The 16,236-nt window shown below is 42.8% G+C and overlaps 1 protein-coding gene across 2 annotated transcripts in view; it reads right to left on the reverse strand.

Annotated features, from left to right (window-relative positions):
• The window catches only part of IQGAP1 (IQ motif containing GTPase activating protein 1), a 424,957-nt gene that overhangs the window by 292,235 nt on the left and 116,486 nt on the right, over nucleotides 1-16,236 (reverse strand). For both annotated transcript variants that reach the window (XM_069222592.1, XM_069222593.1), the window contains 3 exons: nucleotides 5,965-6,121; nucleotides 5,482-5,559; nucleotides 4,596-4,672 (listed from right to left, as the gene is read on the reverse strand). In XM_069222592.1, coding sequence (XP_069078693.1) covers nucleotides 4,596-4,672; nucleotides 5,482-5,559; nucleotides 5,965-6,121 — 312 coding nt within the window. The remainder of the gene's footprint in view (nucleotides 1-4,595; nucleotides 4,673-5,481; nucleotides 5,560-5,964; nucleotides 6,122-16,236) is intronic.

Genomic DNA, 16,236 nt, shown 5'->3' on the forward strand with positions numbered 1-16,236 from the left:
TGGCAAACAGGAGTTCCATTGTAATACTTTCAATGCTTTCCACAAGGGGACTTGGCATTAAAATTCTTCAATGAGGAGGCTCTTTGTATCCTCAATTTCTCACTAGCAGGCAAGAAGCTGTACAATATTGGCTGACACTCATCTGTAATAAGGTTCAATACACCTTTTATCAGCAAACCTTTGTAACAGTGACATGCACTCTTCTAGAGCGCAGGGGAAAAAAAGTAAAAACATTAAATAAAATAAAGTATTTGGAGCAGCACACGGCCAGTAGCAGGACCCAAACCACAAACAGGAAGCTGTCATATGGCCAAGCTCCGCGGCAGTGACAGAAGCCCTGGGAAGAAAGAAGGAGTAGGTCAGCAGCCAGGAGAAAGCAGGAGGCATGACCAATAAGAAACAAGGAAATGAGAGTGATCTGGAAGCCAATCAATGGTAAGTACTGAGAAGCAATGGGCGAGCTCTAAGCACATTTTAAAGATTTTTTTTAACAATAGATTTCAGTGACAGCGCATGTGTGCTATTCAGGAAAAACCTAAAAAGGTAAATGATTGTAAATTATCAAATGAAAACGGTGCTGTCTTTCTACTAAGGAAATGGCAGTAAAGTGAGGGGTCTGTCATCTTTCTAGTTGCAAAAAACCTGTCATCTCTGGGGCCACTCCCATCTGTAATGCTGCATCAGGGTAAGCCGCAGATCCGCAGGTAGGGTCACTATGGCTACTCCAGCTCCTCTGAAGTAACTAACATGGAGGAGAGGGGCCTAGACAGGCACATCATCTTCTTGCAAGATGGAGGCCGCCAATCGATGAATGACACAATTTGTTTTAAACCTTCAAATATTGCATGTCCATAGATTTTTAATTGTAAGCAGCTCAAGGATTTTAACACAAAGCACCACTTTTAGCCTTCCTGCCTTACTTCCGTTACTGCCAATACCGGATACCTTTGTAGGCTGTATTTTGGAAATTCATGAGGGTCACTGCCATCGTGTTTGTTCAAGGTATAAAGATTTTTAATCGGTATAATTCATGCCTCTGCGTGCTTCGTGCTGTGATTGCAGCAGTGTTTGTGGGCACTGTTGTAGACTCTTTATAACACCTTTATATACTCAAGTTCAAAACAAAACTCAGAACAAATGATAAGATACGAGTGTCGTTACGACTACTACGCATGAGGTACACCCAGAACAAGCGGTCTGTCCCAGTGACCGAAAAGCAGAACTTCACTTCTTCACTAGGATGCCCTTGTGAAACAGACAACAGGGGTGTGTATTCCGTGATGTGGTGTGCAACAACAACAACAACAACAAAAGACACCTGGGTACCTGTAGCAGTCAGAGAATAACAACAGTTTTGATGGGTACCGAGGTAACACACATGCTTAGAGGAAGTAGATTACCCCAGAGTACAATCTAAGGGGTTTTTCCCCAAGGTACCATGATAAAATAGACCACAGGCAGATGTTGGCCACACGTCTGAACGATCTCCTTACAACAACCACCACCAACTACAAATCCGGTCTAAATCGTTCTCTCAGAGACAAGGGGGCGCATGAGTTGTTGGAGGTCTGTCAGAGGGCTTACAAGTTAATTCCTACGAGACAGGAAGTCATTTGTATATTTACCGAGAAGTCTCCGAGCACCGCAGCATCTGCCACGTGTCACATTATTTGTATTCATTTATTCAAGCCAGTTGGAAAGGGCGCACACCAGCATTACCTCCCAGGTGCTCTTTTAGGTGTGAGCGGTAAATCCGGGATCAATGGTCAGATGTGGAAGTAACTACTTTGTGTGCTACCCATGGAATTAACTCTGCAGTGGCAACATTAAGGAATAAAGTGCATCAACAGTTGCCACATATTTTTGTTGATGTTGCCTTGCCTCTGCCACCAATCTTTTGCAGCTGCCTTTTGCTGGTGGCTATATGGCATGGGTTGCCATGGACCAGACCGTACATGCAATTTAAAACAACACATTAATGCGTGTGGGCAACCATCTGCAGTAATTCAGTAAATACGTTTTTCTGTTTGCATTTAACCGATTTTTGCGCATTTTGCACCAGAGTGTGAGCTGTGAATGGGAGCCACAAGAGTGTTAATGTTTATTTGTTTCCAGAATATTGATGCACCCACAACACCTGCATTTGTTAATGTATCACAGTTGCATTTTATCCTAAAAAAAAGTCCTGATTGCAAGAACCACAAAGACTAAAAATAAACTAAAGAAAGGTAATTAGTTAATATCAGCTTGGCCAAGAACAAGCAGATTAAGAGAAATAAAACATAACAAACAGATCTGCAACTTTTAATTAAATTGCAGACTGATGTGATCTGCAGTCTAGTCTGATAATAACACTCTCGCCAAAGAAGCTCAAGGACAGCAAAGGTGCAAAGAGACAGACTTGGCTTGTAGAAAGAAATCGAGAACAGCATCAAACTCCTCCTCCTGTACTTTAAATGTATGCTTACTCCCATGGACAGCTACCACACTAAGGCCCTGATCATGAGTCATCCTATGAATTCCAGTTCCTGTGCAGACACCTGCACTTGAGTAGGTACTGTAATTCTGAGGTCAAACCTGCTGAAATTTGCTGTAAGAAAAACACCTAGTTTTGGAAATGGTCCTCTTTACAGGGTCACCATCTCCTACTACTTTTTGCTGGATTTTTGCTTGTCGGCCTTAGGACTCCGTGCACATTTCCACTGCTAATCAGTGCTAAAGTGATTGTGCTCCAGCCCTAAAACATGGTTTGATTGGCATGTACCCGATTGACATATTTAATCTGCATGTAAGTCAATTGTAGAGTGGTTTACCATATACCCAGGGCCTGTAAATTATATTCTACCATTGGGCCTCCAGCACTTACTGTGCCACCCACTTAAGTAGCACCTCAAAACTTGTCCCAGGCCTGCCATTGCAACCCGAAGGCAGTAGCTCATTGCCATTTTGACTTGGCATTTAAAAACCCTTGCCAAGGCTTAAACTCCCCTTTTTTATATACATATAAGTCACCCCTAACGTAGGCCCTATGTAGCCCATAGGGCAGAGTGCTGTGTAATTAAAAGGTGGGGCATATTTTTTAGTTTTACATATCCTAGTAGTGAAAAACACCCACATTTATTTTTTTCACTATTGTGAGGCCTACGCCTCCCATAGAATAACATAAGGGATTCCTTAATATATTAGGCTGTAATTCCTAAACCAGAGGTGTTAGATTTTTCATGTTTGGTATCTTTAAACTTGTAACGATAAACCCTCTTTAATGATAAAGTCGGATTTATCATTACCTGTTTGAAAATGCCACTTTTAGAAAGTTGGCATGTTCCTCCCCTTAGCCCTCTGTCCCTGTAGCTTGCCTAGGTCAGATTACAGGATGTAGCTGACAGCTGGGACTTTGTTAATTCACCCCGAGTCGCACAACAGTGGGATTGGCAGAGCCTGGATGGGCCATTAACTGACTTGATGGGAGTGGAGCTAAGCACAGCCCCACTTGCAGCTGAATGGGCTGAGCTCTGCTGCCACACAATAGGATAACGACCCTGTATTGTCAGTGCAGCTATTTACAAGCCAGGGCAGGGGAGGCAGGAAATTCCTGGAACTTTAGAGAACCCTTCTGGAAACTTCACCCAACTACTCGGATCAGGACACCAGGGTGTAAAAATAGGGCTCTCGGGCCTGCTCCTCAGTTCACTACTAGACCTGCGGAAGAACTCTCAGGACTGCCTGTTGCTGTGACCTGCTGTGCATTCTACCAGACTGCTGCTGTACCTGGAAGGACTGCTTTGCTGCCTGGAGCCTGCCTTGAAGCTTCAGAGGCCAGTCCTGCTGTTGAGCCCTGAATCGTCACCTGCCCCCCAGGACTTCCGAAGTGACTCCAAGGGCTAGTGTGTCTGGCCTTCTGTTCAGAGCCACTGGGACATAACAGGCTCCCACCATCTTGAACCTACACCTGGACCCAGCCAGAGTGAGTCCTGAACCCCCAAGAGGTCTCCATCCACTTCTGGGCCCTTGGTTGTGGTAATTAAGGTGCCTTGGTAACCAATTTCTAAAACTGAGGACTTGCTATTTTGAACCTTACCCATTAAAAATTCACAAGTGAAGCACTACTAATTAGATTTTGATGGTCTTGTTGTCAAATCATTTATTACATTTTCTCTATTTTCCTAAATTTGGTTTGGGAGTTTTATTCTGTTATGTGTTTCACTGTACTGCTGTATGTGTGCTGTATAAATACTTAACAAATTGCCTCTGAAATTAGCCTGACTGCTTTTTTGTTCAGGATACCCAGGGTTAAGCACAGGTTAATCAAGTGACATTTTGTGGTTTACCCTGCAAAGCACTGTGGCTGTTGCTTGACCAGGGCTCACACTCTAGTCAACCAACAACCCAATTTCCCACACCTGGTAAAAACAATATATGTGGAATATGGTGCAGTAAACACCAAATCCTTCATGTTATTACCCAGTAAACACCTCACCCCATGGTTTTGATAGTCAATGGGTGCCGTAAATACGTCATTCCCATAAGGCCCACTTATAATAGGAGGCATAAGCGCTCAGTATGGCATACTTATTAACAGTCACAAAAAGTATTACCTGAGTGCATGAATACAGTAGATGCATCGAGGCATGTTCTTCCGATCATAGATGTCAGTGGTTTCAGGGTAAAAAATCTGCAAGTGATCAAAAGAAACTCATCAATGTTTATTAAATGTTGCACACCGCAAAGGAGGCAATAAGGTTTGCTATTTAAAACAGAAATAAATATTACTTCAGTGCCACGTGGGTAGTGATTACTGATTACTGGCTGATTACTTTAATAAAGGTAAAGTAGTGAATAATATGAAAGATAAATATTTATGTGGGCTGCCCTGGCTGGTTCAGAAGGATTTATTATTCAAAATGCAAATATTTGGGACCTTATAAAAGAAGAAAATATCGAAAAGTAATCCACTCAAGGTACTCCACGAGTTAAAAAACAAAAAAGTGTCTTTCAGGGGGTTGTTTTTTGTTCGTGGTTTGAAAGATGGTTTACACCAAGTTTCTCAATTTGCACAAACGTATACATCTCGTATACATCTCTCCACGTTTACAAATTCTCAGAGTATTCTCATCCTATATCACCAACTCCACACCCCACTCACAAAATTAACTCAAACATCTTTGTGTCAATAAATCCACATACGAATATGAACCCACCTTTTCTGAATTAAAAAGATAGCCTTGCACTCGTTAATAAACCTGAGATATGCAAATAGTTTTAGAAACGTGCGTTTTTTTATTCTCAACATGTGCATTTTTTTCTGCCACTCACTGTGGGTGGATAATAGTCTAAAACATCACTGAAGTAAAAATCTTAATGCGCTGAGCTCTTAGATTGTTTTTGCCTGAAGAAGGTGGTGCTCAACTGCTGCACACCGAACTCGCAGCAGCTGACGCCATTTAAGTGATTAATATTTACATTTTAATCAGCACAAGTTACCTTAGGCAGGCCGATCTCAGACATTGCATTCAGCCACTGAATCACGTTATCTGTGTGTCGGAAATGGAGGCCTGTTGCCTGTAAATGAACGGAAAAAAAACAACTACTTATCAAAGATAAAATTGGCTAATGAGTTCAACATTCATTTTGAGGTTTTAATCTTTTGTATTACTTCATTGTTATATACCATATGTTGATATCATGAGAGTCAGGCGCGTTCAAAGGTTTGGTGGGAAACAATCCAGAGAAGGTTATTAAGGCCTTTCAAGACAGCATCGGTGTCTTTCAGAGGACATGCAAGCAACTACTGTTCACCCTTTGCCCCTTACTTAATTGTACTCCTAGGAAATCACATACATTCCATCCGTGATTCACAAAGATTTGTAATGATGTTCTCTTCATTATATCTATGCTTTTGTCCTAAGTACATGTGGTATTTTCTTCTCCCTTCCCAAGGTTCTGTGGCCTACTGGGGATTCTTACATTGTATCTCGTCTGTTCTCGGTCATATATCTTTTTGAGGGACACTACTTTGGGGCTGAAGAAGTTTCCAAGCTTTGCGAGGTACACTCCATTTCTTAGTCCTTCTTCCAGCTCTGTGGTGGGCGGTAGATCTTCGTTGAGACACGCTTCCATCCACCTGCAAATACAGTAAGCACACAGTTACTTGATGCGTTGGCTAGGCCCCAAACCACAGCTGAAACAGATCTAAATTCCCCAACTCATGGCAATCTTGGATGACCGCGTTTTCATTCCTCAACAACATGAGAGCAGCTTTTCAGTCTTGGAAGCTACGAGTACATTTCACCATGAAGTGTGGAGTCTTCAACCGTGATCTTAGAAGCCTCTTTTGCAAGCGCCAATAATTTTCCTATTCAGATAGTTTACACTTTTCTCTATTAGCATCAGAATCAAAACGATAATCTACCACTTTACCTTTACAGCCAAACATTAAAGTTCCTTTGAAACAGCATTGAACGATACAGAAATCTGACCTATACCGATAAACAAGCCTCAGCATTTCGAAGCAATTTGAGCTTTCTCACAATGGTCATCCCTCTACACAATATTCCTGACACTTTCCCTTCAGTGATACTTTCAGAAAACAGCTGTAGAAAATATCACTACAGAACGAAACAAACAATATTTCTCATGAAATTCAAGTAGGTGTGAAAACTCCTTCACCAAATTACATTATTTCAGTAAAAATACACATTGTGGGGTCACTGGAGCGTTTCCTGTAACAAACCGATTGGCAAAAGGATGAACATGTATAAATGAAATAAAAAATGCATGAAAAAAGTAAAAACACTGTGTCTGATATGCATTAAATTACCATTATTTATCCCTGATTCTTACCCAGCCAGTAATTCTGATTTGAAAGCAAATGTGATTTTGTGCCCCAACCAGAAGTACACATTCTTGTGTGAAGCAGCAGCACATGGTGGTTTAACCTCCCATACAAATTGAGGAAAAAAAGGCTACATTTTGAGTCTTGCTGCTCGGAATTTAAGAACAATTGTGGTATTACCGTAACCCCCCTCCCCCCCACCCTCATTCGTAGATACAAAACTGAGACTGGGAGATAATATCACACACTGAGGCATTGGTGTTTTCAGGATACGGTAATACTTACCCAATAAACAGACCTCTGGTTTGCAAGCTACATACAAGATTAAGAAACCAATTCAGTGTTTCCTCCCTGCTCTACTGTGTCTTATTACAAATGTCAAAGAACCCATATAATTCCGCCAAATTAATTAATTCGACAGAGAATATAACGTTTTTGTGTATTAGGGCAGTTTGTACCTTTTTAACGAGACAGTATATATGTAGTCAGTAATGAATAGTAAATGATAAAACAAAATGGGAACGGCAAGTCACTCCTACAGAAAATAAATGTTCAGTATTAGCATTTCATGTAAGTACTTGCTTCTTTTTCAGACGCTAGTCTGAAAACAGTGTAGGAGGTTTATAGATATGTTACTCCACATAACTTAAGGAGCATTATGTCTGATGCAAGTGGCTTGTAGTATGAAGACAAGATTACAAAGTCTTACGTTTAAAAACTACCAGGTCACAGTTACTTTTCAACTTCCTTCAGAGCAGGGCAGCTGGTAACTATGCACTGTGGAGTTGACAAAGCCTCTGAAACGTTTAGGATGCTTCCAGTGAGCAATATCTAGAGGAATGTGGAGCACAGAGGAATTCATTCTTTCTACCACCTCTCAAAATAGATTGAGAGCCATTAAATATGTTAATAATTAAGAGAATGTGGTTCTATATACCAGGCAACACCACCTGTAAAACATTTCCCGGATAAAGAAAGAGCAATGCAGGGGCAGGTCCAGATGGTTATCCTTTTTTGCAAAGTGAAACAAACAAAATTCTGCAACTTGAAGCAATATTGTATCGTGCAGTTCAGAATAGAACAATAAAGGAGCACAGGCAAACTAGATATGTATGGCATTGGCAACCAGCATTTTAATTTTTTGCTGTTGTTGTTTATTGAAAACTTTTTGTTGGAGGGTTTCCAGCCATCACAAAACTAAAAACAAATTTACTAAAAGAAATAATATTCTGTGTCTCATAAAGCACCCCCAGTAATCCTGGCACTGACATGAACTTCCTAGTGTGAAGATGTGCTCCTTGTGAAAAAGCAGAATGCCGTCACTCATAGGGAAGTTAGCCTATGGCCGAAGTAGGCTAATCCAGTGCCCTATGCTGTATTGAGCAGAAGAAGAACGTGAATGTTGGTACAACAGACACAGAAATGAAGAAGAATGTCTGAAAGCCCCTGTAAATCTATTCTGTGTAATTTTACTATAATCAAAAGATCACCCAGTGAGTGGAAGGCCCCACACATGCATCTGTACTCTTACTGGACCCCATCTTACCCAGCTTCAGGAACATTACCATAGGCAACTTCGGCATACCCATCGCACACCACCACAGAAACACTATCACCAGATCTTCACAACAGAACTGGAACAAGAGCTCAAAAGCATCCTTGTTTTGCAAACTCCTACATCACTGGCATCAACACAACAACGTCCCAGAATCCATATACAACTTAAACACCTGGATCACCACCTAGGCAGATACCCCTGGCTCCTCTCAAAGCCAGCAAAGCCATGAGAACCTGACCACACACAAGCTGGAATGGAAGAGCTCAGGCTCACCAAAGAGCACTGAAAGCAACTTGAATGCAGACAGAGGCAATGTCAGAATGAAACCGACAAGAGCACCTAAAAAGCTGCACTCAGAGCTACCATCACCAAATCAGAGACGCCACACGCTAACCGGCCGCATAGTATGCAGTAACAACAACATCAAGGAAATCTTTATCATAGTGAAGGAATTCACATCTCTGGCAGCAAGCTCCACCAACGTGACGTGACCCCTTCTCCCTCTCAGGACCTTTGCACTCAGCACTCCCGATTCTTCAGCAACAAGATCAACGGCATCTATTAAACCTTCAAGCACCAACCGGACCCTTCCACCATTGCAGCCCTTATACTCATCTCTAGCAACACCCAGAGAGCCAACTGATCCGCCACCACCACTCAAGAAACTGCAATGACCATGCAGTCCATTCACCTTTGAGCACTCTCGGACCCCTGCTCTCACCACGTCTTCATCAAAGGACTGGACCCCATCAGTTCAGCCTTCAACCCGATCCTGAACAATTCAATCATCACAGCCACCTACCCCGATGCCTGGAAACACGCCAATGTACTCCCCCTCCTCAAAAAAAACAAAGACTCAAAGATGCTAGCCAACTACAGGCCTATATCCCTGCTGCTTTACCTCACAAAAGTAATGATGATAAACCCCTAGCCAGCCACCTAACTGGCAACCACCTCCTCAACACCATTGAATCCCATTTGAGGATCAGCCACAGTACAGAGACCGCCATAATCACTGCCACGGACAACATCCAGATGATCATGGACAGGTGTGACACTGCAGCCCTTATCCTTCTATATCTTTTCACACCCTTCAACACCATCTCCCACCCTATCCTTATCTAACATATGCAAGAAGTAGGCATCCAATGTCCAGCACTTCACTGGATTTGCTCCTTCCTGACAAGCTGCACCCAGTCATTCAGCCTGGCCCCCTTCACCTCGGACGTCCTCAAATTGAACTTACACAAGGATACTCACTCAGCCCCTCTCTGTTCAATACCTGCATGACCCCACTCGCCTTCATCATCTGTGACCATGGAATCAACATCATATCCCATGCTGTTAACACCCAGCTCATACTCTCCCTCTCGGGCAAGATGCCAAATATCCAGATCAATTTCTCGGCCTGCATCATCAAATTTGGCAAATGGATGAAAAACAACTACCTCAAGCTCAACACCGTCAAAAATGAAGAAGTAATATTTGGTAAAAACACCTCACTCTGGGACTCAGCCAGGTGGCTCCCGAACTAGAACTAAACCGATAACCCACACAAAGAACCTCAGAATAGTAATTGAGTGCCAGCTCACCATGGCCGGTCAAGTGAACTCAGTCTCCGTCTCCAGCTTCGCCACACTCTAGATGCTCAAGAAGATCTTCAAATGGATCCACATCAAATTTGCAGAACCGTCACCCAAGCCATCATCACCATCAGGCTGAACTACGGCAACACACTCTATGATGGACTCAACACTCAACTGACCAGAAGACTCCAGACCATACAAAACTCTGTGACCAGGCTCACCCTCAACATCCCATTCTGCACTCATCACCCTGCACTGCAAATAGTTCCACTGGCTTCCAATCTACAAACGAGCACTCTTCAAACTCATCGTGGACACACACAAAGCCTTACACAACATTGGCTCCACTGACCTCAACAACCGCATAAACTTCCAAAAACATACCAAACACCTCAACTCAGCCTCATGCCTTATCGCACCTCCACATACACAGAACCAGATCCTTCTTTGTCCTAAATCCTGGAACAAATTGTCCCTCCTCATCAGAGCCTCCTGCTCAGTTCTTGAATTCCACAAAAAACTAAAAACCTGGCTCTGAACTTGGCCAATACATCTCCTGTTTCAGTGGCAGGATACAGTCAGGTTTGGGTTGCATGCTATACAAAAAAACATACATAATGTCAGTCCCAAAAAAACAGAAAAAAGAGGCTCTCTATCAAAATGCGCCTATTTCACAACACCAAGGATATCTTGTATCAATAGTGACAGTGAATGTAGGTGTTATTTATCAAGGAGTCTTAATATACAGTAGATCACAAGAGAGCTGGGGAACAAGTGACTTTTTCAACAATGGTTGTACTGTTTCAGACAGGGAGGCACATATAATATTGGGGATGCATCGACAGTTGATGTAGAGAAGGTCAGACAGGTATCGCTTTATAAAGCATGCTTCTCAAAGTTAACCATAAGGCATTAGCCATTATCTAAAGTGGAGTATGTATTCGGAAAAGGTGATTTGTGGCAGGCATGGATCGTTGATGTAAAGGGTGTGTTGTTTCAAATCTGTTCTTTAGTTCCAAAGCATAAAGAATGTATATTACAGATATACAACAAAAAACACACTGCAATGTGATCACAATCAACTCCACATTCTAAGTTACACTACAATATTTTTAAGGCATGGAAAAATAGGGTATCTAAATCATCATGTAAAGAAACTCATACAAAGAACACCAAAAAAGGGGGCTGGGGGCAACGTATTAAGAGTCTGGAGCAAAACTGAGCATAGGGAGGGGAGGATGTGCTTATTAAGCCCTACTATCTTTAGAAACGCTGGAATAAAGCATAAGAAAAGCACTAAATAATTAAGTAAGAATTATGAAACTATACTCTTTAAAATTAAACTCTGCTACAGACCAGGAGGAAGAATTCAACCACTAAACCAACATCCAACATATATCGTTTACATGCTACCTTGAGGGGAAGTGTTCACAAAAATTGCACCCATCTGGACTTGCCCCTGACCAGGACCAGTCCATTTTCAGAAATGCATGTGCCACTTTGGGTTGGGTAAATATTCTGGTGACCTCTTTAAAAATTACCTACAGGCCCAATGCCTGACAGAGGTCTCAAAACCATGTGATTTTAACTCTTGATCCGCTGGAATGCCTGCTTCCCCACCTAGTGGACTTGGACAAATTAAGAAAAAATATATTCTACTCTTGTGCAGGATGAACAATTTCTTCCCTGCCACTGCCTTTGTTAGCTTCTGCTTCAGGGAACTCCGAACCAATAATAATGGCATCATAGCCATCCTCTGATTTAGTAGCTTCTTCCATAGGCACCCTGGTCAGTCACGTTATTTCAAAAATTACTGAAGAGACCTCTTGAAGGTCTTCGGCCTTGTCACCGATATCATGGGAGGTTTTTACGTGGCCCTCCATCACTTCTACCTGCGTAACAGCAACAATGCGAGATTCAGCTGACATTATCCATCCGAGACGTCTCCAGGTGGAGAGGGCCAGGTAGAAATAAAAATCCTCTTTAGCGCTCGCCAATAAGAAGCTGATCGTCTTTCTTGCCAATCTCATTTGCTTGCTTCTTATTCAATGGCCTTATTCCCTCCTGTTGTGTTTGTTCCTCCCCTACAGCACAGACTTTTTGCCATTCTTTCGCCTGGATTACATGAATCCTACTACTGCTTACATTTAGGGAACTACTTTTTCTGTCGTTTTCAGCACTCCATGGGATTTGGTGTCTTTTCTTGTTCTCTTCAGCCTGCTCTCTTCCTCCTTGGCTGTTTTAACAGTGTATTTGAAGTAGTTTTCTGTTGCTCATTGCTCCCTTGGACAGCAATGTTTGTTTGCACAAGGAATTTCAATTTTTCTTGTTTGTCACTAAAACAGACATCTGCGTTTCTAACTTTTCTTCTGCCTTTGTAATTTCAGCCCAGCTAGTAATTTATTGTTTTTCTTTTGTACAAAAGCCATGTGTTTGCTTCTAGATGCACTATACATCCATTCATGTACAATGTTTTAGCTCCTTGTACACTGAATCCTTGCCTTCGCAGCCCTTTTAATTCAGGTTGGCTTGTGCTTTTGGCCGCTCTTTATTATATTGGAATTAGCAGAGATCTCCAGTTCTTACGCAGGCTGAGGTAGTTCTGTAGTAGTTCACTTCTTCTAGGCAGTTTGCTTCACTTTCTGCTGTGATTACTCTGTGTAGTTTTTTGTTCCTAGTGACCCATAAAGTATTTACTTAAGAAGCTTCCACGATCAATGCTCCAAAACAAATACATGCGTTTGTAAATGTGTGTTTTAAAACCACACTAGCACACTTTAAATCACAATTCTTTCATTGTTCTTGGCATGGCTGCAGAATATTTCATACTGGTTTCTCACATGCCAGTGACTGTTGTCTCTGGTTGATACCCCTTGTGCTCCTTGGGAGACTGGTGAAACAGTCATGGAGGTCAAGTCTCTGCGGGCTTAAAAGACCTTCACTCTGGTGGTTTGATGCAGTCTTAAGGACAGTAGGCTTCTGTTGCCCAAACTGCTCGGATGTTTGCTTTGTCAGTTATTGATACAGAGCTGGAGGCTTTTGCGTACCATGACTAACCATCAGGCTCCCAGCCCCACATCTACTGTCAATACACTTATTTTGAGAGTAACACTGTGCTGGCAGGATCCTTTATCCACAGTGTTACTGAAAGTTTGTGCCAGATTTTAAAAGCAGTGCCCCAACCATTTAGTCTGTGTTGTATACAGTTCCACATCAGCCTGACACCAAGTGTGCCACACCTGCCTAGGTAATTCAACACCATCCAATAACAGTGGCAACATAGTAAAAGACACATGCACCTTCAGAAAGGGCCCCCACAACTTAGGAGACACCCACAATGGGGACCTGCTGATGCTGCATCAAAGGGGGGGTTGAGATTTTCTTATAAATTTGATATCACAATCATTTTGCACCAAACAATGATTTTAAGCCTAAATGTGGGTTGTGCTCCTAGAACGTTTCCATGTTCATGGTTATACTGCACTAAGAGAGATTTTGCACCTCAATATGATGCCATGTACCTTTTTGTATCTACTGTGGTGCTTTACTATTGCATTCTCTTTCAGTATAGATTGAATTTTTGCCTACATGTCATGCTACACTCCCTCTGACTTCAAACCAAGGTTGACTTTGCACCAAAATGCAATTTTCAATCTGAAAGTATTTTGTACATCAAGGTACTTACATTTTCCTGCATGTGCAATAGCACAATGTTGCCCCCAAAGTGATGTGCAGTCAACCAAACGGGAGGCCATACTGATGCATGCTTTTGACTAGTAATGAAACATCTACTGCCTTTTTATTCTGAACTGAGCAAATGTCCCATCCCTGCATATTGCAACTCACCATTCTCAAACTGATTTTCAATATGAGTATTCTACACATTATTCAAATGCTTCTTATATGCCCTCCGGATCTAAAACAGATTATTTCACATCAGATCAGAAATCCAGCTGCATGTAACAACATCTCATATATCCTGCTACCTCTGCCCTATTTAAAACTAGATACTAGTAACCCTTAATCACTGATAAATACTATAGTCTCAGAAAAAGCTCCATTATAATTCACTTACTCACGTTTTCACTAAGTACGCACCTTGCTGGACTGATATACTATGCGTTTTCTTCCTAGTTGCAACAAAAAATAATTTATAGAAATAACACACTATTTCATACTACTGTAGGCAGAAAGGAGAGCTACGCATCACCCTGTATGAAAATGTCAAGATCATGTTCAAAGCCTCGAAAATCAGTTACCAAATGTTCACCCCATTGACAAAAAGACCCAAAGCACTTCTAATGTGGCTAGGGACTTTAACCCCTTAGGTGAGAGTGTCAGCTAATGGCCGACACCTGCACATCATCCCCGGTGCATCTGTCGGCTATTGGCTGACATCAGGGGGGGCTCTGCACCAGAGGGAGTCCTTTTTAGGGTTGATCTGACGAGTGCATGCTCTAGCGCATGTGTCTCGCTTGCAAGAGTCTGTTTTGTTCAGTAAAGGACTTGGAGCCCACCTGTCGCTCACCATTTGTTGTTTTACATGTCACTCTTCTTTAAAGCCTCGTAATTCGTCAAGGTACACCTGGCATCATTTCTGTTCCCCTGTGTGTCTCATCCCCCTAAGTACTGATTCTAAAATTACAGGTATCATTGGAAGGTGGAGTGTTGGACCTGGCTTTTTTGACAGGGACATCCCCAAACTTTTTGCCTCCTTCCTCCTATTTTTTCTGACCTGTTGTTGTTGGCTTTTGACCTCTGGGCACTTTACCACTGCTAACCAGTGCTAAAGTGCATATGCTCTCTGTGTAAATTGTACTATTGATTGGTTTATCCATGATTGGCTATTTAAGTTACTTATAAGTCCCTAGTAGAGTGCACTATATGTGCCTAGGGCCTGTAGATTAAATGCTGCTTGTGGGCCTGCAGCACTGGTTGTGCCACCCACTTCAGTAGCCCCTTAACCTTGTCTCAGGCCTGCCATTGCAAGGCCTGTGTGTGCAGTTTCACTGCCACTTCGACTTGGCATTTAAAAGTACTTGCCAAGCCTAGAACTCCCCTTTTTCTACATATAAGTCATCCCTAATGTGTGCCCTAGGTAAACCCTAGAGCAGGGTGCTGTGTGGGTAAAAGGCAGGACATGTACCTGTATAGTTATATGTCCTGGTAGTGTAAAACTCCTAAATTAGTTTTTACACTACTGTGAGGCCTGCTCCCTTGATAGGCTAACATTGGGGCTGCCCTCATACACTGTTGAAGTGGCAGCTGCTGATCTGAAAGGAGCAGGAAGGTCATATTTAGTATGGCAATATAAAATCCTGCTGACTGGTGAAGTCGGATTTAATATTACTATTCTAGAAATGCCACTTTTAGAAAGTGAGCATTTCTTTGCACTTAAATCTTTCTGTGCCCTTCAATCCACGTCTGGCTAGGTTTAGTTGACAGCTCCTTGTGCATTCACTCAGACACACCCCAAACACAGGGTACTCAGCCTCACTTGCATACATCTGCATTTTGAATGGGTCTTTCTGGGCTGGGAGGGTGGAGGGCCTGCCCTCACACAAAGGACTGCCACACCCCCTACTGGGACTCTGGCAGACAGGATTGAACTGAAAGGGGGCTTGGTGCATTTCTTAGACACTCTTTGAAGTCACCCCCACTTCAAAGGCACAACTTAGTATAAAACAGGGCCTCTGCCCTACCTCATCAGACACTTGCTGGAGAAGAAACCTGAACCAGAAACTACATCCTGCCAAGAAGAACTGCCTGGTTGCTCAAAGGACTCACCTGTCTGCTTTTCTACAAAGGACTGCTGTCTTGCTGTTGGCCTGCTGCCTTGCTGAACTGCCTGGCAGCTCAAAGGACTCACCTGTCTGCTTTTCTACGAAGGACTGCTGCCTTGCTGTTGGCATGCTGCCTTGCTGAACTCTTGTCTGGCTGTAAAAGTGCTCTCCAAGGGCTTGGATAGAGCTTGACTCCTGTTCTCTGAAGTCTCAGGACCAAAAAGACTTCTCTTTTTCACTTGGACGCTTCGTGCGCCGAAATTTTCGACGCACAGCTTGTTCCGCGGCGAGAAAAACGCTGCACACCGACACGACGCCTTCGGGACGACCGGAACTTCGACGCACGGCCTCGCAAGGACAACGCCGCCCGACTTCCAGAGGAGAAATCGAAGCAACGCCTGCCATGAGATCGAAACTTCGACGCACAGCCCCGCGGAACGACGCGCAGCCGGAAAACAAGCAGGAGAATCCACGCAC

This window comes from Pleurodeles waltl, chromosome 3_1 (assembly GCF_031143425.1).
Source record: "Pleurodeles waltl isolate 20211129_DDA chromosome 3_1, aPleWal1.hap1.20221129, whole genome shotgun sequence".
Lineage (NCBI taxonomy): Eukaryota > Metazoa > Chordata > Amphibia > Caudata > Salamandridae > Pleurodeles > Pleurodeles waltl.